The following is a 26,961-nucleotide window of genomic DNA, read 5'->3' as shown; positions in this document are numbered from 1 at the left end:
GGGAGGGAGGGAGAAAAATTTGAAATTAGAAATCTTATAAAAACAAATGTTGAAAACTATCTCTACATGTAACTGGAAAATAATACAATACTTTTATGGGAAAAAAGAGTCTTTAATCTATGCTAACACATGCTTTGAGGCTTAATTTTTTAAATTGAAAAAAAAAACTTTTATGAAGTATCTGCCATGTACTTGGGACTATATGAGACAGTGGGCACTGAGAAAGACAACAAAGAGTATGATGGTGAATAAGGTTTCCAATTAAGGAATGGAAGAGGCCAAAGACTTGAAGATAAGTCAGAAATCACACTCCAATAAGAGAATTGGAAGGCACGGGACACAATAAGTCTCAATTAACATTTTAAAAATGGAAATTAACCTTTAATTGTCAGTATTAACTCACAAAACAGGGAAAACCAGTGAAGAGAAAAAGGAACCTACAGAAATCCTGAAGCCAGATCATGTCCAAAGCAAAAAAAAAGCAACAAAAAGAAATGAAATGGGATCAATTAGCATGATTCTAGAATTAAGGATTTAGAATTTTTTTCCACCTTTTAAACTTTTATTAGTAGATGTTTCTAAAGAATAAAAATAGCAAATTACTTTAGATTCATCAAGACTTTCTTTTTTTATTTAAAACTTTCACAAAATGCATCATAATATAAAACAAACCAAAGAGATGGATTTCTATTACTAGATGTTACCGACTGTATCATTTTTTTTTCTTTTTTTAGTGAGGCAATTTGGCTTAAGTGACTTGCCCAGGGTCACACAGCTAGTAAGTGTTAAGTGTCTGAGGCCGGATTTGAACTCAGGTACTCCTGACTCCAGGGCTGGTGCTCTATCCACTTCGCCACCTAGTTGCCCCTCACTGTATCATTCTAAAGTAGTAAGTTTGTAGTCCAAGAATGATGTGAAAAGTAAAACCAAAACACGGCTGGGAGGCAGGACTGAAGGAAATTTCAGACGTTGTGGATTCCAGCCCCCTGGTTTTGGAGTGGAGGATTCTTAGGCATAGAGGTTCATCTGATCTGCCGCCTTCACAGAAGAATGAGAAACAGGGGCATGATATATCCAGGTGCTTAGAACCCAAATCAAGCTGTTTTCCCATCACTCTGTGCTTCCCACCTAAAGGAACCTGGTCTCATTGTCATTGGTTGTGGTACAACCACAATGGGACTCTTAACCCCTCAGTAATCAAGGAGATATGAGAGAGTGGAATTGGCACTTAACAAATGAAGGCAGGAAACACAGTTGGGCCTGAGAGGAAAAAATAGATATTCAGGAAATCCATCCTGGAGATGACAAAATTTAAAGGCACAAGAGGGAGATTTAAAAAAAAAAAAAAAAGGAAATACAGTCTTGTACAAAATGACTAATATGGAAATGTTTTACATGATTGCATGTATATAAACTATACCAGATTGCTTACCATCTCAGGGGGAAGGGAGGGAAGGGAGGGAGAGAGGGATAGAATTTGAAACTCAAAACTTTAAAAAAATGTTTAAAAATTGGGGTGGAGATGTTTTGCATGACTACACAATTATAACCTATATCTAATTGCTTACCTTCTCAAAGTGAGGGGGGAAAGGTAGAGAATTTGGAGCTCAAAGTTTTAAAAGTGGGGGGCAGCTAGGTGGAGCAGTGGATAAAGCACTGGCCCTGGATTCAGGAGGACCGGAGTTCAAATCTGACCTCAAACACTTGATATTTACTAGCTATGTGACCCTGGGCAAGTCACTTAACCCTCATTGCCCCACAAAAAAAAAAGAAAAAAGAATGGAAAGCCAGGGGCACCAGAAAGCAGAACTCAGAACTCTCTCTGGGGTCTCTCTCACTAGCCCCAGGGGGATTCAGTGGCTTACTTCCCTTAAAGATGCTGATTTGGGCATCTCACAAAGCAGTGACCAGAAGGGAGGGAGAGGAGAATACATAGGGTGCCTGATTACTCATGATGACTGACTCCTGAGAAAAGGTATGAAATCTCCATCATCAAAGACAGGGAGGATCTGAAGATGCAGCAAGCTGGCCATGTGGAGGTCTCTGTCTGCTATGCATGAAGTGAAGGCAGAGATGAGACATGGCCAGCCTGCCTGCTGAACTGACATGACCATAATTCTGATGGGGACCAATGTTTGTGGGGCACATTTTCATGCCTCTGTAATACTTTTGGTCTCCAAATCCATGATGTAACTAGACTTGACCTTCTTGGAGGAGGAAAAAGTCTTTGCTCCACATTTCTCTGAGTCCTCCTCACTCCCCAGCTACACCCATAGCAGAGGTCTGAGATGTTTTTGGTTGTTTGATTCTTCAGTTCTGAAGGGAATCAACTACATGACACAACCAAGCAGGCTCCTATATGGGGGCTTTGGGGCAGAAGTATCTCCAGGCTCCTCCCAAAGCTCCTTGGGTGTACAGGTTGAAGAGGGAGGTAGATCTATACCCTCCCGTATCATGATCAAATGAGATAACATTTGTAAAGAACTTAGCACAGTACCTGACACATAGTAGGCACTTAATGAATGCTTATCTCCTTCCCCTTCCCTTCTTCATGTCTAGGGTAGGGCTGGTGGGAGATAAATGCATCTTTTTTTGCTAGTAGAACCCTTCTCAGATCAGGGATGGAGTTAGGGGGACACAGGGGTGAAGCTAGAGAGAGGAAGGAGCCCCACCCCAATGGTGTCCAACCCTAGAACTAGACTGTGCAATCAGAGTCCCTCTCTCAGCAAGCCCCCAGCCTTGAAATTGATGGACTTCAGAGATGAGGGTGGGACGGGGAGGGGATGGATGGAGAAATATAGCAAGCACTGAGCTGGGCTCATTCATCCCCATCCATTCTGTACATGCTAGGCTCTCTCTGCAACCATTTCTGCTTCAGACCCAGGCTCAAGCTGGTGCCCCCCTTCCTCTCTTCCCCCTATTCATCTCCTGCTCTCCTGTCCCTTGGTCTCGGTTTCCTTTGTTAGAATAATTAAGACCATCTGCTCCTCGGAGTCTTTCATCAGCCACCTTAAATCAGCCCCTGGAGCTTGCAATGAGGCTGGGTCCCTGCCTCCCACCCCAGTGGATGACAAAATTAATTTTCCTAGCCAGGAAACCTGGTCCACTCCCCCCTCCATTTCTCCTCCCATCCTCCTCCTTCCCAGCCCAGTCATGAGTCAGCTGGCCCCCAGATCACATCTCTAAGGGCCTGTGGAGGCTTTATTGAACCAGGCTAGACACAGAAGAGTGGAAAGCTGTTAGCAGCAGACCACAGGTCTGTTTATGTTGGGGTTGGCCAACTGGGGTAGGGAGTCAGATCTGGGTTCAAATCTCTGCTCTGACTCTTGCTAGCTGGGGGTCCCTTTCCCTCCCCCTTTTCCTCTGAGATTAACTTTCGTTCTACTGCACACATCTTGAATTTACATAAGTATTTGTATGTTGTCTCCCCGATTAGAACATGACTTTCTTGAAGGCAGGAACCATGAGTTTGCCTTTCTTTGTGGTCTCTGTGCTGTGTCCCTGTAAGCACAGAACCTTTGTCCCTGATTTGTCTGGCACAGAGTAAACACCTAATATTCCTTGACTTCAATCATGGAGAAGGTAGGACTGAGGGGGAGACAAGGGGAGGACCGGCATCCTAAGAACCAGCTGCCATCTTCCTGCTGTGGGAGACACGGTCTCCCTGCCCCTCCAGTCAGTGGGGATGCAGGAGGGCCTGAGTCTCCCTCCCTCCCCAGTTATGGGGAGGCAGCCGGAAGGCTGCAGCATGAGCAGAAAAGCTCATAAATTTGATGGCTTCTCTGGGAGCTCAGCTGTGCTCTACCTAGCCCATCCTGGAGGCAGATTGATGGACTTCATTTGTCTCCAGGGCAAGCCAGGCCTCAGGCTTCTGCTCTCCAGAAAGGGAGGGGGGCTGGTGGAGGAGAGGGGGAGGCACATCCAAGATGAAGAGAGTGGGTTTGGAGGAGAAAAGAGAGGCCATCATTCACACACCCATAGACTCCTGAGTCTAGAAGCAACTGCGGGAGGCATCTGGCCAACTCCCTTCCTTTTATAGATGGGGAAACTGAGACTCAGGGGTGGTGAAGCACCTTAAGTGTGATCATGCAGCTAGAAGCAGCAGGTCCATGATTTGTATCCTCCATGGAACCCCTGCTCGGGCTATACCTTTTCCTTCCTTGGTCTTTGAACAAATGTGGATTTGATAGAACTGTGTACTGGCTCCAGCCCTGGGGGGCTGGGCGAGGTGGAACCACAGCTGCTGATTCATCCCTCTGGAGTAACTGGCTCCATCCAAGGTGCCACATTGTAGGAAGAATGTGGATACCCCGGGCACCTTCTAGAGAGTAGGGAACTGGAAGTCATGATGAAGGAACTAGGGCTCCTTACCCAGGAGAAGAAAAGAATTTGGGGGAGGACCTGAGCACTATCTTCAAGGGCTTCTTGTGTAAAAAGATTGGTCTTTTTCAGCTTGGCCCCTGAGATAGCAACAAGGTGTCACTGGTGCAGGTTGTGTGAGTCAACTCCATGGAGGGGATAACTTGCTAACAATTCTTGCTGCCCCAAGGGGAGTTTCCCACTCCTGAATGTTTCCAAGCAAAGGCCAAGTGGCCTCTTGTCAGGGTATCACTGCTGGAGTGGAGAGTTCCATCCCTCCTACCCTACCCTTGAGCAGAGGGGCAGCTGGGAACCAATACCTGTCATCCACAGAAATCCTTTTCTCATTGGGATTTCTTTGGTCATTCATTGGTTGAAAGTAGATAGATGGGGGCAGCTAGGTGACACAGTGGATAAAGCACTGGCCCTGGATTCAGGAGGATCTGAGTTCAAATCCAGTCTCAGACACTGGACACTTACTAGCTGTGTGACCCTGGGCAAGTCACTTAACCCCTGTAACGATTGGAATAATGCCACCTGCTGGATACTTACTGTAGAAGAGTTCTGCCCATGAAGGGAAGGTCTTTGAGGGCAAGACCAGGAGTCTTTTCTTCAGGAGTCAGGAAGTGACGCGGACTAGTGGGAGGAGGAAGGAAGAGACTGGCGCTCAGTCTGGGCTCTTTCCTTGGGACTCTGGTGGAGAGCGGAGCTAGAAATGTGCTCTCCCTTTAATAGCTAGGAATTTAGGCCTTTTTCTCTCTCTTTACCAAATTCTTATTCTCCTTAATAAATGCTTAAAAGTCTAACTCTTGCTAAAGCTTATAATTTATTGGCGACCACTCATTAGATATTTTAGACAGTTTAGCTAGAATTTTAGCCCTTAACAGATGGCTGACCACGAAGAGGAAAGCTAACCCTTAGTCTTCTTCTGATCTTCTGGTTGGGTAAGAAATTTCCCCTCCCTCTCCCTTTAACTGCTAAGTACTGGTGTACTGGCTGTGTTTTTCCTTTGAATTTTTTCGAATGGACCTTTTAAACTCCCTAATTATCCTATTTTTGATTTTGGTCTGTTTAACCAGACAAATGGGAGATAAGATCATGTTAATGCTTTGTTTTTGTGGATTTTCTATTTTTCTTTTTCTTTTTGTTAAAAGAGCCAGCAACTTACTCACACAAGGAAATATCTCTCCCTCTCCCAACCATGCTTTTTCAGAGAAACCTGAAGAGATTCCTGCAGCTTTTCCCAGTTCTAACACTAATTGTTGCTCTAATTTTGCATGCCTGGAGGCAATGACCCACCCCCTAGAAGCTTTTAATCCCCTAGCACCTGGAGGCAAAGTGGGGGAAGAGGAATCCAGGCCTGAGTTCAAAATCAAGTCTGATTCAAATTGCTCTGGTCCTTCCCCTCCTCTCCAGACCCCACCCTCTACTCCTCCTATGGCCAAGCCCATAGCTTCCCCTGCCTGGGAAGTCCAGAGATCTGATGCGCATGCTCAACTTTTTCTACCTGCATTTGCAGCTTCAGGCTCAGCCCTTCCCCGGCCTGGCTGTGCTTTTGAGACAATCTTAGAAAACTCTTTAAATTCCAGATATGCTTGTTTTGTTCATAATTTTGCTAACCTGCTTTTGTCTTTAATTAGTAATCTTATAAAGCATTTGTATGGTGAAAAGACTGACAGACAATATAAAGGGGTTAAAGAAGAAAAACTTAAGCTGAATAAGAATGACAATCAACATAGTTCAAGACTCTGCCTCTTTTGCCATGGAAGGGTATATATTTTACAGAAATGTAGAAGTAAGCAGCAAGGTATTGATATGAGTATTGGGGATTTTAGATATCGGAATCAAAGGTGTTCTGAATTCACTCAGAGTATTAATATCAGTTCAGAGGTTACATAGGATTTCTATGCTATTACATATACATTTTGAAATTAATGGTATGGGTTTATTTTCATAGAGATTTTCATGCTTTTGAGATTGTGTTTTATATTTAGTTTTTAAAACAAGGAGAATATTTGTAAAAGCTTTTTATAGTCATGTGATCAAGTTTATATTTTATAATACTCTTATTAATATTAAGTTCATATTCATTTAGATTTCCCTAGTTTGAATTTCATTGTCTTTTATTGTTCCATGTGTATTTTTTTTCTATTTATTCATCTCTAATTTTGAAACATTGCAAGATGGTTTTGATTTTATTATACAATGTTAATTCTAGGAGTATTGTGCTCCCATATTCTGAGTTGTTTGTTTTTGTTATTTTTTCTCAACTGATTATTTGATCAAACTCTTTAAAGCATTTCCCTGGCAAATTGTTTGCCATGGCAAGTGTAAATTGATTCTAGAAGTATTATTTTTGATAAGCATATTCCAAAAAAAAAAAAAAGAGGGGAACATTTGTAAAAGTTGTCTTTGAGATTGTGTTGTGCTTTAACTTTTATTTAAATATGTTCAGATTTTTCAAAAAAGTAATTGTATACTAAGTAAAAAAAAGGGGTATTATTTGAAATTGTTGCATAATTATATATTGTGTTCTGAGTCAAGATGTATTCACATTTTTTGCAATCATTTATTATCCTCAATTTTTAAATCCATATGAGACTTGGATTATGGGAACTTATCATTTAAGACATTAATTGCCTTTATTCTGAGTTATCAGATGCCAGTTGGCCAAGATGCCATCCAATCACAAGAGGAATACATGCAAGAGCAGACACTGAATTGTCACATGAGGGGAGACATGCATGAAGTCAAGGTATGGCCGAGGGAACGGCTTTTGACTAATGTTGAGGTTGGATTCTCTTGGTTTAATATTTTATTTTATTTTTCCCCACAATATTGTACAGATGGCTGGAAGTATTCATCCCACCCATCTCACTTCTACACCTGGCTTCCATGCTCCCTCCTATATGCCTGATGCCATGGACATCTCAGTCCCATGCATCTGATTAAGTCTGACTCAGTTTCTTCCAATATGTTCGGTGGCATGGACATATATTCCATCCACCTATTTTAAGCCTGGCATACTGTATGGGCAGTACATATTGCTCAAGTGTGGGAATGCTCATATCCCATCATTTCTCTGTTCTTTTATGGTAACCCCCATAATTATCTCAGGTGTCATGATAAATACAGTGTTGAATTTGGCCTTGACACCTGTTACCAATTATATTAGATTTTTAAATTTCTCATAATGGCATGAGGATAATTAGGCAGATGATGCAAAAAGTGATGAAACAAAGATAAAAAATTATTTTTAATAATTAATATCGCAGCAATTGTCTTCTCAATTACCCTCCATAAGGGGGGGACTATAGTAATATTATAATTTTAAAGAATGGTTCAATTTTTGTTTTATTGTATGTTTCATGTGTAACAACTAAGATTCTGAATTCCCTTAGACATGTTTTTGAGAACTTTCATTGTTGGATTTGATTATTGACAAAGCTATTTTAAAGTTGTGTTAAGCTCAATTTTGTAGGAAATTTTCCTGGCTGATTACCAGTATCCACACATCAACCCCTGAAAAGACTTCCATTCCACGACTACACCTAGAGGACATCTGAGAAAAGACTTTCAGAGACTTTAAATGAACAGCTTTGTTTTGTTTTTTTTTCTCTTTTCTTTTTCTGTTATAATATCATCTGTAATATGTATTTTCTGCAGAGGCCCTCCCTTTGCAAGACCAATGTCAAAGCGTCGGTTCATGAGGACAAAAAATCGCCCCTCTGAACAAAACTTTCCTCTCTTCCTTTTCTATATTGTTGTTCACATATTATTAGTTAGCAATAGTTATTATATTCTTTTTACTGTTCCGTCAAGGAAACATTTTGTTTCTTGAGGAACAACAGGGGGGACTGTAACGATTGGAATAATGCCACCTGCTGGATACTTACTGTAGAAGAGTTCTGCCCATGAAGGGAAGGTCTTTGAGGGCAAGACCAGGAGTCTTTTCTTCAGGAGTCAGGAAGTGACGCGGACTAGTGGGAGGAGGAAGGAAGAGACTGGCGCTCAGTCTGGGCTCTTTCCTTGGGACTCTGGTGGAGAGCGGAGCTAGAAATGTGCTCTCCCTTTAATAGCTAGGAATTTAGGCCTTTTTCTCTCTCTTTACCAAATTCTTATTCTCCTTAATAAATGCTTAAAAGTCTAACTCTTGCTAAAGCTTATAATTTATTGGCGACCACTCATTAGATATTTTAGACAGTTTAGCTAGAATTTTAGCCCTTAACACCCCCACTGCCCCACAAAAAAAAAAAAGAAAAAGAAAGTAGATAGATAACTTCTGAGGGTCCTGCCAACTTGGAAATTATCTGGTTCTGACATGGGGCAGGGTGGAGAAGAGTAGGGGTTGGGGCTTGACCCAGGCTACAGATGAATCAAGGTGAATTAAGATATCGGAGATGGAAAATTGCAGCTAGGTGGTGCCATAGCACACAGAGTGTCAGGCCCAGAGTCAGGAGCACTCATTTTCATGAGTTCAAATCCCACCTCATATACTTACAAGCCGGGTGATCCTGGGCAAGTCACTTAATCCTGTTTGCCTCAGTTCCTCATCTGTAAAATGAGCTAGGAAGGAAATGGCAAACCATTCTTGTATCTTTGCTAAGAAATTTCCCGATGGGGTCATGAAGAGTTAGACATGACTGAAACAACACTCCCTCACACTTTGTGAGGGTTTGGGCAGGGGAGACTTTCTCTGGTACCATCTATTTAAGCCATTTTAGGGTGTCATGGGACAGGATCCCCAACTTTATCTCAATATGGTTGGGATCCTGTGAAAATTGTGTGCCTTTGTCTTTTCCATCAGTGAGTAAAAAACCATCTTCAATCCACTTTTAGCTGGAGTCTACCAGTCAACATGCATTTATTAAGGACCTACTATGTGCCAGGCACTGTGTTAAGCCCTGGGGATACAAATAAAGTAAAAGAAACAGGCCCTGCCCTCAAAGAGCTTACAGTCTAATGGGACAGATAACATGCAAACAACTCTATATAACAAAACATATAAAGGATTAAATTGGTGATGATCAAAAGAGTGAGTGGTTTGAGGGAAGAAAGGGTGGGGGGGGGTTGATGGGGGGGGGCGAGAGACCAGGCACAATAGACCATTCAACTAATGATTTAGAGAGGGGATGTGCTGTTTGACCTGGTCAAGCCCAGAGTTCAATAATGGGCACAAGGGTTCCAATAGGACTTGACCCAAATGAGGAAGCAGGACCTCCCCAATTCCTAAGTACACCCTGCCTTGGAAACTTTTCCTCTTCAAACCCCCCTAGCCTTTCTTATCTCTCTCTCTCTCTCTCTTTTGGCAGGGCAGTGAGGGTTAAATGACTTGCCCAGGGACAGCTAGTAACTGTCAAGTGTCTGAGGCTGAATTTGAACTCAGGTTCTCCTGAATCCAGGGCCAGTGCTTTATCCACTGTGCCATGTAGCTGCCTCCTTTCTCATCTCTTAATCTAAGACCCCTCTTATACCTCTCTTATCTCTTAATTCTCAAAGAACTTACTATTTAGACTTCTCTTTGGGTCCATAGCACAAACTATCTGGTATTAAATTTTTTTGTCCCCCCCACACTTGGCCCCCCAGGAGATGAGAAAGATATATCCTCTTCCCTTCTTTACAGGGGTGGGGGGCTATGGGTATGGAACATTGCATTACTATCAGAATCGATAAATGAAATTGTTTTACTGAAATGCTTTCTCACCCTCCCACCCTTCCTATGTTTTTTATTCTTGGTTACAACAGATCGTCTGCTGGGTAGGAGATAGAGAGATATTCAGAAATATCAATTTATGAATTTTTAAATAATAATCTAAAAAAAATATAAATATAAAAATTGAACAATTTATCTACATACAAGTCTTATCTCCCCATAGGTACTAGTAGGAAGCTCTTTGGAAGTGGGGTTGGGTCAGATTCTTTGACTTTTCTCTGTCCAAGACCTCTTCTGATACCTTGTGGGCATTTGATAAATCTGGGTTTGTGAAAGTGTACCAGCACAATGTAAGTGGAACGTTTGTCCTACTGAGTAGAAATGGCTTGGGGTACAGTCCCAGTGACAGAACGTCTCTGTGGGCCCAGAGAGGGCCAGTCTAGGGAAGTACGGAATGGCATTTCACTAGGTTAGCCCCATGGAGAAGCCACACCTAGGAAAGCACACATCCTTCAAATATGGAAATTCCCAGAGTCCCAAATATACTAGGTTCTCTGGGGCAGCTGGGTGGCGCAGTGGATAGAGCACCGGCCCTGGATTCAGGAGTACTTGAGTTTAAATCCTGCCTCAGAAGCTTGACACTTACTAGCTGTGTGACCCTGGGCAAGTCACTTAACCCCAATTGCCTCATCAAAAAAAAAAAAAAAGAAAGAAAGAAAGAAAAGAAAAGAATAGATAGGGTCCCTGCCCTCCATGAGTCTACAGGAGAAAATAAGACTTAAAAATATGGGGTGACCAGGAAGAAATAGGGGTACATGACTATGGGTGAGGCTGGTAATTAGTCAATTTGGGAGGGGGGGAAAGACCAGAGAGAGTAGGGAGTGTTGGCAGGCCACGAGAACAAGAGTATTGGAGGGGGGTTGTGCTCATTGTTCAATGGAAAGATGATGCAGAAAGACTGGAGAACCTTAGAAAAGCATCTTCCCCTTGTTTGAGAAACAGTTGATTTATGGAGAGAGGTAGGAGGGTTCAGAGTTAGAGCTAGAGAAGCCCCCCTCCCCATATCAGCCGAAGACTGGGCTTGGGTGGGGCCTCTGCCAAGAAAGACTTTCCATGGGGGGTAATTATATATAATTCTGGGGATGTCCACACCTCTCTGGCTCAAGCAAGGGTCTCTGTCTTGTTTTCTGCCTTCTTCCAGTAAACCTTTCACCCGTAGGATTGTAAACTGTTTGCTTGTATGTGGAGAGACACTTCCTCGCACCTGGTCCTAGATGCCCTTTCACGCGTGGGTCAGGGCTGTGAGCCAAGGAGAAAGATGCATCCTTGGGGCTCTTGGTGGCATGAGAGTCTCTGAGACCAGGGTCCCATGATGTGAGTAACAACGTGTCTAGTTCTTCTCCTGGTCCCTTCCCCACCAGTGGTCTCTGAAAGGCTCCTGCTGGGACTCTCAGGCACCGGCCCTACCATCCCAGACCCCAGCCAGGCTGAAGATGATGGAAAAAAGTGGAGCCTAAGCTGAGATCTGGGTCCCTTCCCCCATTGAAGCACTCAGCGAGTAAAAAGAAGTCTCCACCCTCACCACCCCACTGCTAGCAAACTTCGGGAAGCAGCTCCCTCTCTTTCCCCTCTATGGGGGACTGCCCTCTCACGCGGGAGGGGTGGGCCCCCTCCTCCTGGGGCTGGGGAATCACAGAGCATGCGTCCCTCCCGGGGAGGGGAGCTAGCCCGAGGGATGCTGCGTGCACCCGACGGTGGACCCTGGCCCGCTTTGGAGGACCAGATCCTTGGGCTGGAAGCCATTGGTGGCGGTGTCCATGGCAGCAGAAGGGGCAGAGATGGCGGAAGCGTTTCCGGAAGTGCTTGGAGGCCAGGGCATAGACGAGGGGGTTGAGGCAGGAATTGGCATAAGAGAGGCAGTGGGAAGCTAGGCGACAGGCATAGGTGGCCCAGTTGAAGGGGAAGTGGCCAAACCAGAAATACAGGATGACCACGTGGTGGGGCAGCCAGCAGAGGCCAAAGAGGGCGGCCACCGCCAACATGGCTCGGCCGGCCCGACCTTTGGCCCGGCGCCGGGCCTCCAAGGCTGGGCTCCTGGGGTCCACGGCCGCCCAGAGGAAGCAGAGGATGCGGGCATAGGCCAGGCTGACCACGGCCACGGGCAGTAGGTATCCTACGGCAAAAGTGACCAGGTCCAGTGCCCGGCGACTCTCGTCCTCCCAGCCGGGCACACACAGCACCAGCCTCCCGTACTGTACTGTCCAGTAATAGCTGAAGTAAGGCCCCGAGAAGAGGAGGGCCAGGAGCCAAATCAGGCCGATGGTAGCCCAGGCATTCTGGGACGTTCGGAGGGACCGGGAGCGCAGGGGATGGCGGATAGCCAGGTACCTGGAGAGGAGAAGGCGGGCTGTCATTAACCCCACTTTGGTCCGCCTGCCAAGGCAGAACAATGGTCTAAGGACAGGGAGGCGGCCCCTGCTGGGGCATGCCGACCTCCCTCAGACCAGCCCTGCGGTGCGGGGAGGAGCAACAGGAAGGACCCAGAGTTCAGTCAGAGAGGCTCCTTTGTTACCTTGGACAAGTCACTTCAATTTCATGCCTCAATTTCTTTATCTTCAAGATAGGAGAGGGAACTGTGATCATTTGGAGAATGACTAAATGCCTTCGTGAGATACTGAATGGAATATTATTGTGCTCAAAGACAGGACCAACGCGAAGAATTCACAGACACTTAGGGAGATCGAGGCTCCATCAGCGGAGGGAGACACATCAGGGAGACGCACTGGATTGGAACTCCCGGGGAGGGGGCGGGGGGGGGAGGTGCCGTGTTATTTTTCCTCTCTGCAACCCCCGCACCGAGGCAAGGACCCTAAGTGGAGTAAACACTCCATAAATGCGTGTTGGATTTGTCTAATTGAATCTGTGAAACAGGAGAAAAATCTAATTCCTGGGTCGTAGTGGGGAGACTGCTTACTAGATCTTACTGGTAAAAATAATAGGATTATTGATCGAGGGCCCCCAGAGGCCATCCCTCTAACCCTACCCCCTTCATTTTGTTGTTGTTGTTCAGTCATTTCACTTGTGTCCTACTCTTCATTGACCCTCTTTGGGCCTTTCTTGGCAGAGGTACTGGAGTGCTTTGCCATTTCGTTGTCCAGCTTATTTGACAGATGAGGAAACTGAGGCAGACAGGGTGAAGTGATTTGTCCAGGATCACACAGCTAGTCAGGTCAAATTTGAATGCAGGTCTTCCTGACTCCAGGTCCAGTGCTCTATCCACTGCACTACCCAGTTGTCCCCAAAACCAGATCCCCTCATTCACAGCGAAGGAAACTGAGGCCCAGGGACCTGCCCAAGGTAACACAGGTAATAAGCCTCAAAGGCAGGATTTCATCCTATATACTCTGATTCCAGAGTAAAGAGCCCATATTTCTATGGAGCATTAAGAATCATTAAATATTTTACAACAAACCTAGGGAGAAGGGGCATTATTATGCTCATTTTACAGATGGAAAAACTGGTTAGAACTCGTGTCTCCCAGACTCCCCTCCATCATGTCATGTCATGTCATTCATTCATTCATTCATTTGGCCACCTAGACTCCCATCCATCACTTCATTCATTCATTCATTCATTCATCCATTCATTTAGCTAGCTGACACTCTCCTCTAGTCTAAAGTGCCTGTGCATTGCCTTCCAGAGAGAGCACTGGTTGGTAGTGTCATCATGCCCCTTATCTGCACAGATCCCTGCTCAGGCTCAGTACAACACGTGAACCCAGATCTCTGGGAACTCCTTTTCAGCCCATCTGAGCCTCCATTTCTTCACCCTAGTAGACTGTAAGCACCCTGAAGGCAGGAGCTATGTACTTTTTTCCATCTTTCTTTCTTGCCCAGGGTCACGCAGCTAGTATGTGGCAAGTGTCTGAGGCCGGATTTGAACTCAAGTCCTCCTGAATCCAGGGCTGGTGCTTTATCCACTGCGCCACCTAGCTGCCCCTGCCCATAGATTTTATTTATTTATTTTTGGGGGGGTGAGGCAATGGGGGTTAAGTGACTTGCCCAGGGTCACACAGCTAGTAAGTGTTAAGTGTCTGAGGCCGGATTTGAACTCAGGTACTCCTGAATCCAGGGCCGGTGCTTTATCCACTGTGCCACCTAGCTGCCCCAGGAGCTATGTACTTTTTAAAACTTTGCATCCTCATACAGACACAGTCCCTACACACACACTTAACGGTAGATAGAGTTCTAGGCCTAGACTCAGGAAGACCTGAGTTCAAATTTGGCCTTGCTTACTAGCTGTGTGACCATGGGCAAGTCACTTAACCTATTTGCCTCAGTTTCCTTACATGTAAAATGGGGATAATAATAGCACCTACCTCATAGGGTTGCTGTGTGCATCCAATGAGATAATATTTGCCAATACCTGGCACATAGTAGGTGATTAAATGCTTCCCACATGACGGCTTCAGTATTCTTCCCATTCTACCCCACTGCTTCACACAGGTCCCCAAAGGGTGTGTTTCCAGCCCAGCCCCCTAGCCCCTGAGCTGGCTGTCGGTACCTGTCCACGGAGACAGCTGCCAGAGTGAAGCTGCTGGCATACATGGTGAGATAGATGAGGAGGTGCACAGCCTTGCAGGCGAAGGTCCCGAAAGGCCAGCTGTCCAGGGTGTAGATGGCAGCCTGGAAGGGCACGCAGCACACTAGGAAGCACAGATCGGCCACGGCCAGGTTGAGGATGAACAAGTCGGTGGGGCTGCCCTTGGACTGACCGGGACGGAGCAGCCCGGCCAGCACTAGCCCATTGCCGACTGTGCCCAGGAGGAAGATGAGGGCAAAGACCACGGGGACCACGACACCCACTGCCCCTTGGGTGCCCAGGCCCTCTGAGGACCCGTTCCACGTGTCTGGCATCTCCACATCAGGGGGTGGGGAAGAGGGAGGTCGCAGCCCTGCCGTCCTCTGCCCCAGTCACATCACCTCTGGAGGATCAGGTCCAACTCTGGCTTCGGTACCATACCTGCAAATGGCAGAGGGATCAGTAAGGGGTCTAGGGACCCTTAACAGGTGCTATCTCATCACCTGCCAACCCAAGGAAGGCAGACTCCTTAGGAACTCTTCTCCCTACCTAGGGTTAGCAGAGATGGGGAGGAAGGAGTGCTGGGTTAGGGATGGTGTGGCCACCCTCTTCCTACCCTCCCACTACCAGAGGCAGCTAGCTGGTTGCCCAGGCATGGAAAGGAGACAATCATTTTGGCAGCTGCTCCCAAACCCAGATGGCTGGCACATCCCCACCCCCAGAGCCCCCCTACATCTCCCTGGGCTCTCTTGGGTCCTCTCACTTTCCCCACCTCAGGGGGGAAGCAGGGACAGGTGCCCAGCTCAACCTAAAACCTCTGTGGAGCTGTACCCACCTGATCTTTGAAGCAGAGAAGAAGGGAAAGGGAGAAGAAGCCATCCTTGCATCTGGTCTGAAACCAAGGCATAGGGAACGTCCTGACTCAGAGTCACCTTGGGGTCCCTTCCTTTGCCCTCTGCTGCTGTCCTCTCTCCTCAACCCAGAACCTGGTTAATTTCCTCCCTTCCTCTTCCCAAATCACTCTCCTCTTCCTACCTCCCCCTTTTCTTCTTCTCTCCTCCCCCTCTCCTCTTTTCTCTTTCCCGTCCCTGTTCCTCCCCTACCTCTCCCCCAATCTTCACTTCTGCCTTCCCTGACCCTCCTCTCTCTATTTTCTCTTTCCCTTTCCCCTCCTGCCTGTTGCTTCTCCCCAATGGACTCTTACTCTCTCCATCCAATGAAGTGATTCTTCTCCTTTTTTAGTTTTTCCAGGGCATCTCTCTCTCTCTCTCTCTCCCTCTCTCTCTCTCTCTCTCTCTCTCTCTCTCTCTCTCTCTCTCTCTCTCTCTCTCTCTCTCTCTCTCCCTCTCTCCTCTCTCTCTCCTCTCTCCCTCTCTCTCTCTCTCTCTCTCTCTCTCTCTCTCTCTCTCTCTCTCTCCCTCTCTCCCTCTCTCTCTCTCTCTCTCTCTCTCTCTCTCTCTCTCTCTCTCTCTCTCTCTCTCTCTCTCTCTCTCTCTCTCTCTCTCTCAGCTGCTGAGTACCCCATTGATTCTTCTATGTCTGACATTGGTTTCGGAGTTAACCCCTCAGCGTCTGGTCCCTTCCTGCCTTTCCCTCTCTGTGCTCCCTCCCCTTCCTCCCTCTCAGAGCCTAAAAGGATGAAGAAAGCTCAGCCCTAGACAGGTAATAGGAGGGGACAGGGGAGGACTGGCAGCCGGGATGCCTGGGTTCACCTTCTGAATTTGGGTGGGTGGTCATGAAATCACAGAATCTCAGAGTTGGAACCAACCTCGGGCTCCACTTTGACCTGGGCAGGAATCTCCCCTGGGGTATCTCTGACAAACAGCCTTCCAGGCTCAGTTTGACAATCTCTAGGTTTGAGGAACTCACTTGTCCCTAAGGCTGCTCATTTCTCCCTTGGAAAGATTTTGAAGGATCTTTGATCTCATTGATATAAATATCCTTACCAAGGACACAGTCCTTGGGACTCTTGTACATTTCTTTCCACAAATCTGCCCAGACAGTCTGTCCAATGTGCTCCATATTATGTAGATTCCAGTTGCCCATCGCTCTCTCTCTGTCCTTAGTCCATGATTGGTCCATTCTGTTTTTCCTTTTCTTTCCTAAGTTGTCATAAAGAGGCAGCAGTGGACAAGAAAGCTGGCTTCAGAGTCACATAAATCTAGATTCAAGAGTGGTCTTGGGGGCAGCTAGGTGGTGCAGTGGATAGAGCACAGGCCCTGGATTCAGGAGGACCTGAGTTCATATCTGGCCTCAGGCACTTGACACTTACTAGCTGTGTGACCCTGGGCAAGTCACTTAACCCCAATTGCCTCACCAAAAAAAAAAAAAAAAAAAAAAGAGTGGTCTTGGATTTGCAATACCCCTGATACATCACTTGATCTCTCACTGTCCCAGGTGAATATCTGTGACTTCAAGCTGTAGAAGAGATGCCCTAACCCTCTAAACCCTAATTAAATTTCTCACTAATAACTCCCCAAACTAATGAAATCACAGATTTAGTGAAAGAAAGAAAGAAAGAAGGAAGGAAGAGAGAAAGGAAAGAAAGAAAGAAAGAAAAAAAGGTTTTTGTTGATTAAATTTTTGTTTGTTTGTTTTTGGTTTTTTTTTTTAGTGAGGCAATTGGGGTTAAGTGACTTGCCCAGGGTCACACAGCTAGTAAGTGTTAAGTGTCTGAGGCCGGATTTGAACTCAGGTCCTCCTGACTCCAGGGCCAGTGCTCTATCCACTGTGCCACCTAGCTGCCCCTTTGTTGATTAAATTTTAACCTTGAGGGAATGCTTCTGGGCCCATGAGCACTGAGGTCCTTCTTCCTTCAGGGGTCCCTTTGGTTCTAGACTGAAGCATGTAGTTGAACCAGGCTGAGTCCTAGGAAAGTGCCTTTAAAGAGAAGGGTTACCCCACCCCTTTTTCATAGTTTTCAGCTCATTCAATCATCATCCCAGCTCTTCAGGGATGTGTAGTGTTTCTCCTCAAAGTAGGCGGTAGAGGGGTGGCTAGGTGTCGCAGTAGATAAAGCACCAGCCCTGGATTCAGGAAGGCCTGAGTTCAAATCTGGCCTCAGACACTTGACACTTACTAGCTGTGTGACCTTGGGCAAGTCACTTAACCCCCATTGCCCTGCCCAAAAAACCCCAAAAAACAAAAAAACAAAGTGGGCAGTAGAAGTGAACTACTGTATATGAATATCATATGAATCAGATATGGGATAGGCAATTTATTCCTACATATAAAAGAAATGCTGGGGGCAGCTAGGTGGCACAGTGGATAAAGCACTGGTTCTGGATTCAGGAGGACCTGAGTTCAAATCCAACCTCAGACACTTGACACTGACTAGCTGTGTGACCCTGGGCAAGTCTTTTTGCCCCGCAAAAAAAATAAATAAATAAAATAAACAAACAATAACAAAAAAAGAAATGCTAACCCTAAAAGCATTGACAGGATGACTCAGTAATGATTCCAACCTGCTTGTTGTTCTTCAGTCCTGTCAGACTCTTTGTGACCCCACGTGGGGATTTCCTGGCGGGGATATGAGCAGTTTGCCATGTACAGATGAGGAACCTCAGGCAAACAGTGACTTGCCCAGGGTCACAAAGCTAATAAGTATCTGAGGTCAAATTTGAACTCAGGTCTTCCTGACTCCAGGCTCAGCCCTCCATCCACTGTTCTACCTAGCTGCTAGTTATCCTCAAACCTCATCAGAATATAAAGCAGTTTGCAGGACAGCTGACTAGGCATTTTATATTTTACCTTGGCTCTGTACTGTTACCAGTACATGTCTTCTGGTAAATGAAATAGGCTTAGACCAATCCTCTTACCAGTTACTGTTCTCTCTAAGAGTGCTAGAGTCACCCTTACGAGTGGGGGGAAGAGGGCTCCATGAGATAGTCAGACCACATCAGCTTTTAGTTCTATTTTAAGTAATTTGGGACCAACGACCACAGTGACAAAATCGGGGCAATGACCCAGAGTTAACATGTTTTGAAAACTATATTGCCTTATGAAATGGAGAAGAGGGTAGTTTTTCCGTTCCCCTTTTTATTCTCTCACCAACCTGTTTTCCTCTGATTTTTCTTTTTTCTTTCTTTCTTCTTCTTTTTTTTGCGGGCAATGAAGGTTAAGTGACTTGCCCAGGGTCACACAGCTAGTAAATATCAATTGTCTGAGGCCGGATTTGAACTCAGGACCTCCTGAATCCAGGGCCGGTGCTTTATCCACTATGCCACCTAGCTGCCCCTGATTTTTCTTGATAAAGTCTAGCAGTAGATCTGGAGATCTGGAGATCCACCTCATCCTCCTCTCCTTTCTATGACCTTCAGATGCAAGAGGAGTTTTAAGCAATGATTGAGCGGGTGCTCCAGGCAGGAGTCTTTGACAGATTTCTCTTCTACCTTCTCCTGTGTCCAGTAAACTGGGTGGGTCACAATAAACCACATGACTGGGTTTTATGAATCAGGTTGGACGTGTGTGTGAAAGAGTCAAATGTAACAGATTTTCCTGTTTTAAAAATAGGACATCCCGGGGCAGGTAGGTGGCACAGTGGATAGAGCATGGGCCCTGGAGTCAGGAGTACCTGAGTTCAAATCCGACCTCAGACACTTAACACTTACTAGCTGTGTGACCCTGGGCAAGTCACCTAACCCCAATTGCCTCACTAAAAAAAAAAAAAAAATAGGACATCTTCCCTTGGTCTTGGTATTCTGGAGCTGGGGTCAGGAAGACCTGAATTCAAATCTTATCTCAGACACTTACTGGCCTGGCCATGTGACCCCTCTGCGTCTCAATTTCTCCTTTGTAAGTGGGAAACTGTTTGTTAAATGTTGATAATAGGGGGCAGCTAGGTGGCGAAGTGGATAAAGCACCAACTCTGGATTCAGGAGGATCTGAGTTCAAATTTGACCTCAGACACTTGACATTTACTAGCTGTGTGACCCTGGGCAAGTCACTTAACCCACATTGCCCTGCCAAAAAAAAAAACAAAACCAAAAAATGTTGATAATAATAGCACCAACTTCACATGATTGTAAGGCTCAAATGAAATTATATTTCTATGTGCATAAACTGACTATATATGCATATATGTATACATTATATATAACGTGCATGAATGTGTGTATAGGTACACACACATATGCATATATATATATATATAAGCTTTGCAAACCTTAAAGCACTAATATTAGCTAATAATAACAATTGAGATGTCATACGCACATATGTGCAGACCGAGAGCCCCCTGGTGGCCTGCGGGAACATTGCAGTTTCGTTTGTTTCTGTTTTGAAAGGCGGACTATTTCCCTTTAGGCACAATAGCCGAGCTGACCGGACGATTTGACTTGCGGTGTGGCTATACTACCACCTGGTGGGCATTTTTGGATATTGCAATCATTTGGGTAAGTAATACAGTGAGTGACGCGCTGTCTTTCTGTAAATTCTGACACTGGAGAGATTCGAATAACAGCTAACCTTATGTAACAGTTAGGATGTGCTAGCCACTGTGCTAAGCGCTTTCCAATTGCTATCTCATTCGATCCTCACAACAATTCTGGGAAGTAGGTGCTATTATTATCACCATTTTACAGATAAGGAAACTGAGGCAGACAGCGTTTAAGTAACTTGCTCAGGGTCTGAGGCAAGATTTGAACTTGGGTTTCCCTGCCTCCAGATACCTTGCATCACCTAAGCTGCTTCATGAAAGTCTTTTGGTAAAAGTAACAAAGTGGTCCAGGAAAATTTAAGAATTGAGAGAACGCTTTTAGTTGTCTTGGGGAAGGCTTCTTTCTTGGAGGAGGGGGGCACTTGAGCTGCGCCCTGAAGGAAGGAATCGGGAGTGTATTGTGTGACTTTTCTGTGATTAGGAGAGAGAGAGAGAGAAGGTATACATCACCTTTGGGGTCCTAGACTCCTTCTCCACTCAAGCAACACCACAACCAGCTACAAGTTCAGAATACTAAGGATCCAGCATGTTTCTCCCTTCCAGCATCGGGGCAAAGGAACAAAAGCATGAAGCTCACATTTGCAGACATGGCCAATGTGTTTTTCTTGACCCTGCTCTTTGTCACAAGGAGGGGGGGCTTTTAATTGACTTTTCTTTGGGGCAGAGATGAAGGAAATAGGGAAGGAGGGATAGCAGTACGAGCAAAAAAGGAAGAAAAGAGTATCAGAAGAGAGCAAAAGAGAAGATCAGAAAGAGCCAGACAAGGATGTGATTACTATCATGTTAAATTTGAACTAATTAATAACAACAACAAGATGTATATCCTGAGGACAAAGCTGTGCATAACATTTGGGGGGGGGGGACTTGCCCAGGGTCGCACAGCTAGTATAACTTTTTTTTATTGGTGGGGCAATGAGGGTTAAGTGACTTGCCCAGGGTCACAAAGCTAGTAAGTGTCACGTGTCTGAGGCCGGATTTCAACTCAGGTCCTCCTGAATCCAGGACTGGTGCTTTATCCACTGCACCACTTAGCTTGAAATATTCTTGTTTGCTGATGTTAAAGTTTATAATAAAGGTGAAAATATTTTAAAAGTTCTATGTAAATTGCACATGTATAACCCACATCTGCTTACCCCCTCAGGGAGGGGGATGGGGACGGAGGGAAGGAGAGATAAAAGTTGGAACTCAAAACTATAAATAAAAATGTTTATTATTTTTTTTAAGTGCTATGTATTTTTTTTTTTTGGTAAGGCAATTGGGGTCAAGTGACTTGCCCAGGGTCACACAGCTAGTAAGTGTTAAGTGTCTGAGGCTGGATTTGAACTGAATTCCTCCTGATTCCAGGGCCTGTGCTCTATCCACCTTGCCACCTAGCTGCCCCGATATGTAATTTTTAAGACCCTATTTGGACAGGGGCCTGAGACCAGTGTCACAACCACTATATATAAAAGCGGGATTTGAACCCAGCTCCTGTGCCTGGAGAGCCAATGTTTTTTTCTAGCCATGGCATTTATCATTCAGTCTCTTTCAGACAGAGGAAATCAAGGAAGACTTACTGATAGAGGTGATATGTCAGTTTGAGGTTCAATAAAGGATGGTTAGCATGTGTACAAAAGTATTTATATCAGCTCTTTTTGTGGTGTCAAAGAATTGAAACTGAGGGGATGCTCATCAACTGAGGAATGGCTGAACAAGTTTTAGTATATCATCATGATGGAATATTGTGCTGTAAGAAACGATGAAGAGAAGGCTTCAGGGAAATCTGGGAAGACTTGTAGGAACGGATACAAAGCAAAGTGAGAAGAACCAGGAGAATATCAAACATGGTAACAGCAACATTGAAATGACAGTCAACTGTGAATAACTTAATTATTTTGATTAATACAGTGAACCAAGACAATTCCAAAGGATCACGATGAAGGATGCTATCCTCCTCCTGGTCAACTGTGAGTGCAGACTGAAGCATTTTAAAAGATTTAAAAATTTTCTTTTCTACTGTCTTTCCTTCCTTCCTTCCTTCCTTCCTTCCTTCCTTCCTTCCTTCCTTCCTTCCTTCCTTCCTTCCTTCCTTCCTTCCTTCCTTCCTTCCTTCCTCCCTCCTCCCTCCCTCCCTCCCTCCCTCCCTTCCCTCCTTCCTTCCTTCCTTCCTTCCTTCCTTCCTTCCTTCCTTCCTTCCTTCCTTCCTTCCTTCCTTCCTTCCTTCCTTCCTTCCTTCCTTCCTCCCTCTCTCCCTCCCTTCCTTCTTTCCTTTCTCTTATAACATGGCTAATGTGAAAATAAGTTTTGTATAATTTCACACGTATGATGGAAATTGATCGTATTTCTTGCCTTTTTGATATGTGGAGGAGGTGTGAAGGGAGGGAATTTGAAACTAAAAATAAAAATAATTTTAAAATTAAAAAAATAATAAGGGATGGATAGCAATTCAAAAGGAATTCAAAAGGAAGAGAGGGATGCCAAAGAGTAAAGCAAGTATTGGGGGAAGGGGCAGGAGGGAGGAGTTGTCTCCTTTGCCTAGAGTGTGAGGTGGTTGGAGGAGAGATGTATGGGATGAGATAAGGCTGAACAAGACAGCATCAGATTGGAGAGCTGAGCAGAAGAGTCCAAACATTACTTGCAAGCAAAGAGGGGGCCATTAGTGACCTGGTTGGATCTCTGAGTAAGGATGGATTGACTTGGGGAGCAAGTCAAGGAAGGAAATCACAGGACATATGACCAAGAATGTCTGTTTGCCTGCATCAGAGACAGCACAACCTGTGGCCGGGACAGAGTGAGTGGTACTGGCCATCAGTGCTAGGGGAGTTTATTGAGAAAGCATTCTCTCTCTCTGTGACCATGGAGCTGGGTTGGGCTGATCAGGGGAGAATTGCCGAAGGAGGTAGGATTGAGCAGGGGCACGGAAAACTTGACAGATTGGAAGGTTAGGTCAGGTGGGAAAGAGGGGACACCCCCAGACATGGGAAATGGTGCAAGGTGAATCAGGAGGTGGAAAAGAAAGCACAAAACATGTCCGAGTCATGGTTCAGGTGTGTATGTAAGCTTGTCTCAATAGATGAGTGTTGTTCAGTCATTTTAGCCATTCACTAATGACTTCGGTACCTCATTTGGAATTTTATTGGCAAAGATATTGGAGTGATTTACCATTTTCTTCTCTGGCTCATTTGGCAGATGAGGAAACAAGCATCATTAAGTGACTTGCCCAGGGTCACACAGCTAATGTGTCTGAGATCAGATTTGAAGATGACTCTTCCTGACTCCAGGCCTTGCCCTCTATCCGCTGTGCCACCTACCCACCTCCAACAGGTGGGCACACGTGGTCTTTTGTTTATATTCTTGTATATTATTTTGTAATATATTTTGTTTATTTTTTGTTTATTTATGTGACTCTGGGCAAGTCATTTGCCCTAACCCTCCCAGGGTCTCAGTTTCCTCTATAAAAATGGTTGGATGGCATGGCCTCCAAGGTGGGGTCCCATCCAGCTAAGAACACGTGTAACAGGGATGCCTTGATATATAACTATAGATGTGGCTAGATCCATGCCTATGCCCACACTTGTAAGATCAGTTCTAGGTAAGGGTAAGATCTGTGTGAGACGTGAGATGTGAGATGCAGACGTGTACCAAGGATGCCAGAGCCCCAAAGCAGTTTGCCCTGGCTAACCTGATTGGATAAAGGCTTCACATGATGGGGACCCAGAGGATGGGGACCAGGCAGATTCATGCCCAGGCTCCCTGTGACCTTGGCGAGCACCCTTCACTCCAGTGGCCAGAACTGCATCCTCTCTCACAACCGCCCGATGAGACTCATCAAATTGGCAAAGATGACAAAAAAGGGGGAAAAAGCCACTTCCTGGAGGGGCTACAGGAAAACAGACACCTCAGTGCAGACTTAGTGGAGCTGGGAATTGGTCTGGCCCTTCTGGAAAGCAATTTGGAACCATACCCCACCAAGGGATCATAGAAAGAGCAAGTGGATCCACAAATATTTATAGCTGTTCTTTTTTGGGGGGTGAGGGGCAATGAGGGTTAAGTGACTTGCCCAGAGTCACACAGCTAGTAAGTGTCAAGTGTCTGAGGCTCGATTTGAATTCAGGTCCTCCTAAATCCGGGGCCAGTGCTTTATCCACTATGCCACCTAGCTGCCCCTAGCTGCTCTTTTTGTAATGGCAGAGAATTGGAATGCCCATCTGTTGGGGAATGTCTGCACAAATTATGACCTATGAATGTAATGGAATGTGAGAATGCTGTAAAAAAAAAAAAAACAGGAAAACTGGGGGGCAGCTAGGTGGTGCAGTGGATAAAGCACTGGCTCTGGATTCAGGAAGACACAAGTTCAAATCCGGCCTCAGACACTTGACATTCATTAGCTGTGTGACCCTGGGCAAGTCTCCTAACCCTCACTGCCCCAGGGAGAGAGAGAGAGAGAGAGAGAGAGAGAGAGAGAGAGAGAGAGAGAGAGAGAGAGAGAGAGAGAGAGAGAGAGAGAGAGAGAGAGAGAGAGAGCTGACAACACTCGATTTAGAGTTAAAGGCCCTAGTGAGCTCCCATCCTGGTTCTGGCATTTATTGGCTGGGTAACCTTAGGCATGGCACCTAATCTCCCGTAGGACTCAGTTCTTTCAGTTTTAAAATAGAGAGGCTGGATTTCGTGGATCCTTGCCAGTTCTACATCCTGTGAGAAATAGGAAAGACCCTGGAAGTCACATTATGCTCTCCACAGGGCCTTGCTCTCCCTCATGCTCACCCAGGAGTTCTGATTTTTACCAGCCAGAGAGAGCCTGGGATGCCCCTGGTGAATTGGGCAAAAGTCGAGAACCTGAATTGGAAAGGGTTTCAAAGGTCTTCCAGGTGGACCCTCCTAACCCACTTGGGGCAGGACAGTAAGTTTTGTGGTTGGAGGACCTTGGAAGAGGTTCTTGGCAAGAGGGGTGGGTAGCTGGCATGAGCAGAGAGAAAGACTCTCTGGACCCAGCAAGACCTTCCTCTCTCCATCCCTCGGGTTCCCATCGTTATGCTGGGGAGGGAAAAGGGATGAAGCAGGAGCCGAGGGAAGCCCATTCCCCCCGGTTTGATACTGGACAAAATCCGAGGGTTTATATCTGCTAGGAGCGCGACCCGGGAAAGGAGAGGTTAGGATCACCTGCCCTCCAGGGGGCTGGACCAGCCCCACATGAGGGCGGGAATCCCACCTCCGGGGGCTGTGTGTATACTTGGAGAGGGAGCTCTGTTGCGCAGTCACGCCCCTCACCCGCCTGCGGCCCTCTCCTCTTGGGAGCTAAGGTCCTCCTCTCCAGGGTGGACTCTTCCCAATGGGAGGAGAAATGGCCCCGGGGGTTAGGGACTAGACAGCCGCGCGCCCAGGCTCCCCGCAACCTTGGTGACCCGGACTGCCTCCTGCTGGCCCTGCTTCTGTGCCACCTTCTCCTGCGCTCTCGAACCTGAGGGCCCAAATCCCGACGCGAACCCTTGGGCCCCGCCCCACAGGTTGTCCCGGGGCCTAGTCCTCCTGGCCCAAGCACAAGGGCAAGCACAAGCACCGGGCGGGTCGCCTGCTGCGTTTCCTTGGCTACTACTTCTAAAACTCCTGAACTGCCCTGGACGGTGGCAGAGCTGGAGCCAGGGCCCTCGGGGGGCTTCCCGGGGGCCAGGATGGGCACGCTGCGCAGCGAGCAGGCTGAGGCAGCTCAGTGGTACCAATGCAAGCTGGCACAGAAGGCGACGGCGACACTGGAGCTGCCCGCACTGCCCTCGGGCCCCAGGAATGGGAGCCGGGTGGACAATGTGCGCAGCCTCTTGAGCGAGTGGCTGGCTAGTGGGCAGCATCAGCCGCCGCCTCCAGTCGTCTTGGGTGTACTGGGGCCCATCTTCTGGCCACGGTGGGCCCGGGTCCGCCACACTACATGACGGGCTCTCTGAGCAGCTGCTTTGGCCACCCCACCCCGGCATGGTTTGCCGCCTCGCCCAGGCCGCCCAAGCTGCTAGCCTGGCATTGCCAGTGGCTGCCCGCCCTGGGGTCGCAGCAGTATCCCAGGCACCAGCTGCGCTAGCCTGTGGTGGCTACCTGACAAAAACTGGTGTGCCCCTACCCCGCTGCCGAGGTCCTAGAAGAGCGATCTCCCAGGCTCCAAGCCTCAGTTTCTAGTATCTCCCATGCCAAGACACGGTTTCCTTGGCTGAAATCACAGATCATCCTGAGCATTGTGGACTCTGGGCACTGAAGTACTAACAGGGTCTCTACTTTTCTATGAACTGGACCTGCCTGGTTCACTGTTCCTCCTCCTATCCCAGGGTCATCTAGACGGCCTGGGTTGGAACAAGGCCTCCTTGTCAGTGTCTCTGGGACCCAGGCCAGTCCTCATGCCCAGAGCCACACCAGAGGGAAGTAAAAGGAATCCAGGGCTATGTCGGTGCCCTTCCTCCCAAGCCAGGTGGGATCTCAGGGAAGTGAGGCAGTGAGGGCAGGGCAATCCCCTGGCCCCTACATCTTGGCAAAGGGCCTTGACTGGATGTTTGTCGCTTCTGCCAATGCTGGGGGCATGGGCTCCAGCAGCCCAAAGAACTGTGTCCCAAGTCTCCCCACTACTCACCCACTAGGGAGCTGCTGCCCCCCCCATTCCTCTCTAGAAGCTACACCCCATGGGCATCCTCCTCTGTCTCCCTGGCTCTGAACATCAGCCTGTTAGGCTGTGTGTGAAGCCTCAGTTCTCATCTGGGAGGGATGCTGTCCCTAAGCATCTGTGACAAATCTAAGAGTCTTGCTCCCCAGCCTCTGCTCCTAGAATCTCAGGGTGAGAAGAGGCTTCGGAAGTCATTTAGACCCACAAGAAATACTGATTCTCCTGGACAACAAACTCCAAAGGGTGGAATCCTCCTTTTGGGTAGAAAACATCCACCCAGAGACAGGGAGCTCACTACCTCATGAGACAATCCAC

At 46.7% G+C, this 26,961-nt stretch overlaps 1 protein-coding gene across 1 annotated transcript; it reads right to left on the bottom strand.

The window, feature by feature from the left end:
- Positions 1-11,604: 11,604 nt before the first annotated feature.
- GALR3 (galanin receptor 3) lies at positions 11,605-15,028 on the bottom strand. The gene is made up of 2 exons (XM_043969138.1): positions 14,576-15,028; positions 11,605-12,400 (listed from the first exon to the last, which is right to left on the bottom strand). Exons 1-2 carry the CDS (start codon positions 14,926-14,928, stop codon positions 11,605-11,607), a joined length of 1,149 nt encoding a protein of 382 aa, XP_043825073.1. The 5' UTR covers positions 14,929-15,028.
- Positions 15,029-26,961: the final 11,933 nt, after the last annotated feature.

This window comes from Dromiciops gliroides, chromosome 5, assembly GCF_019393635.1.
Source record: "Dromiciops gliroides isolate mDroGli1 chromosome 5, mDroGli1.pri, whole genome shotgun sequence".
Taxonomy (NCBI): domain Eukaryota; kingdom Metazoa; phylum Chordata; class Mammalia; order Microbiotheria; family Microbiotheriidae; genus Dromiciops; species Dromiciops gliroides.
Note: the sequence above shows the minus strand (reverse complement) of the source record. Positions and strands in the feature narration are given on the sequence as shown.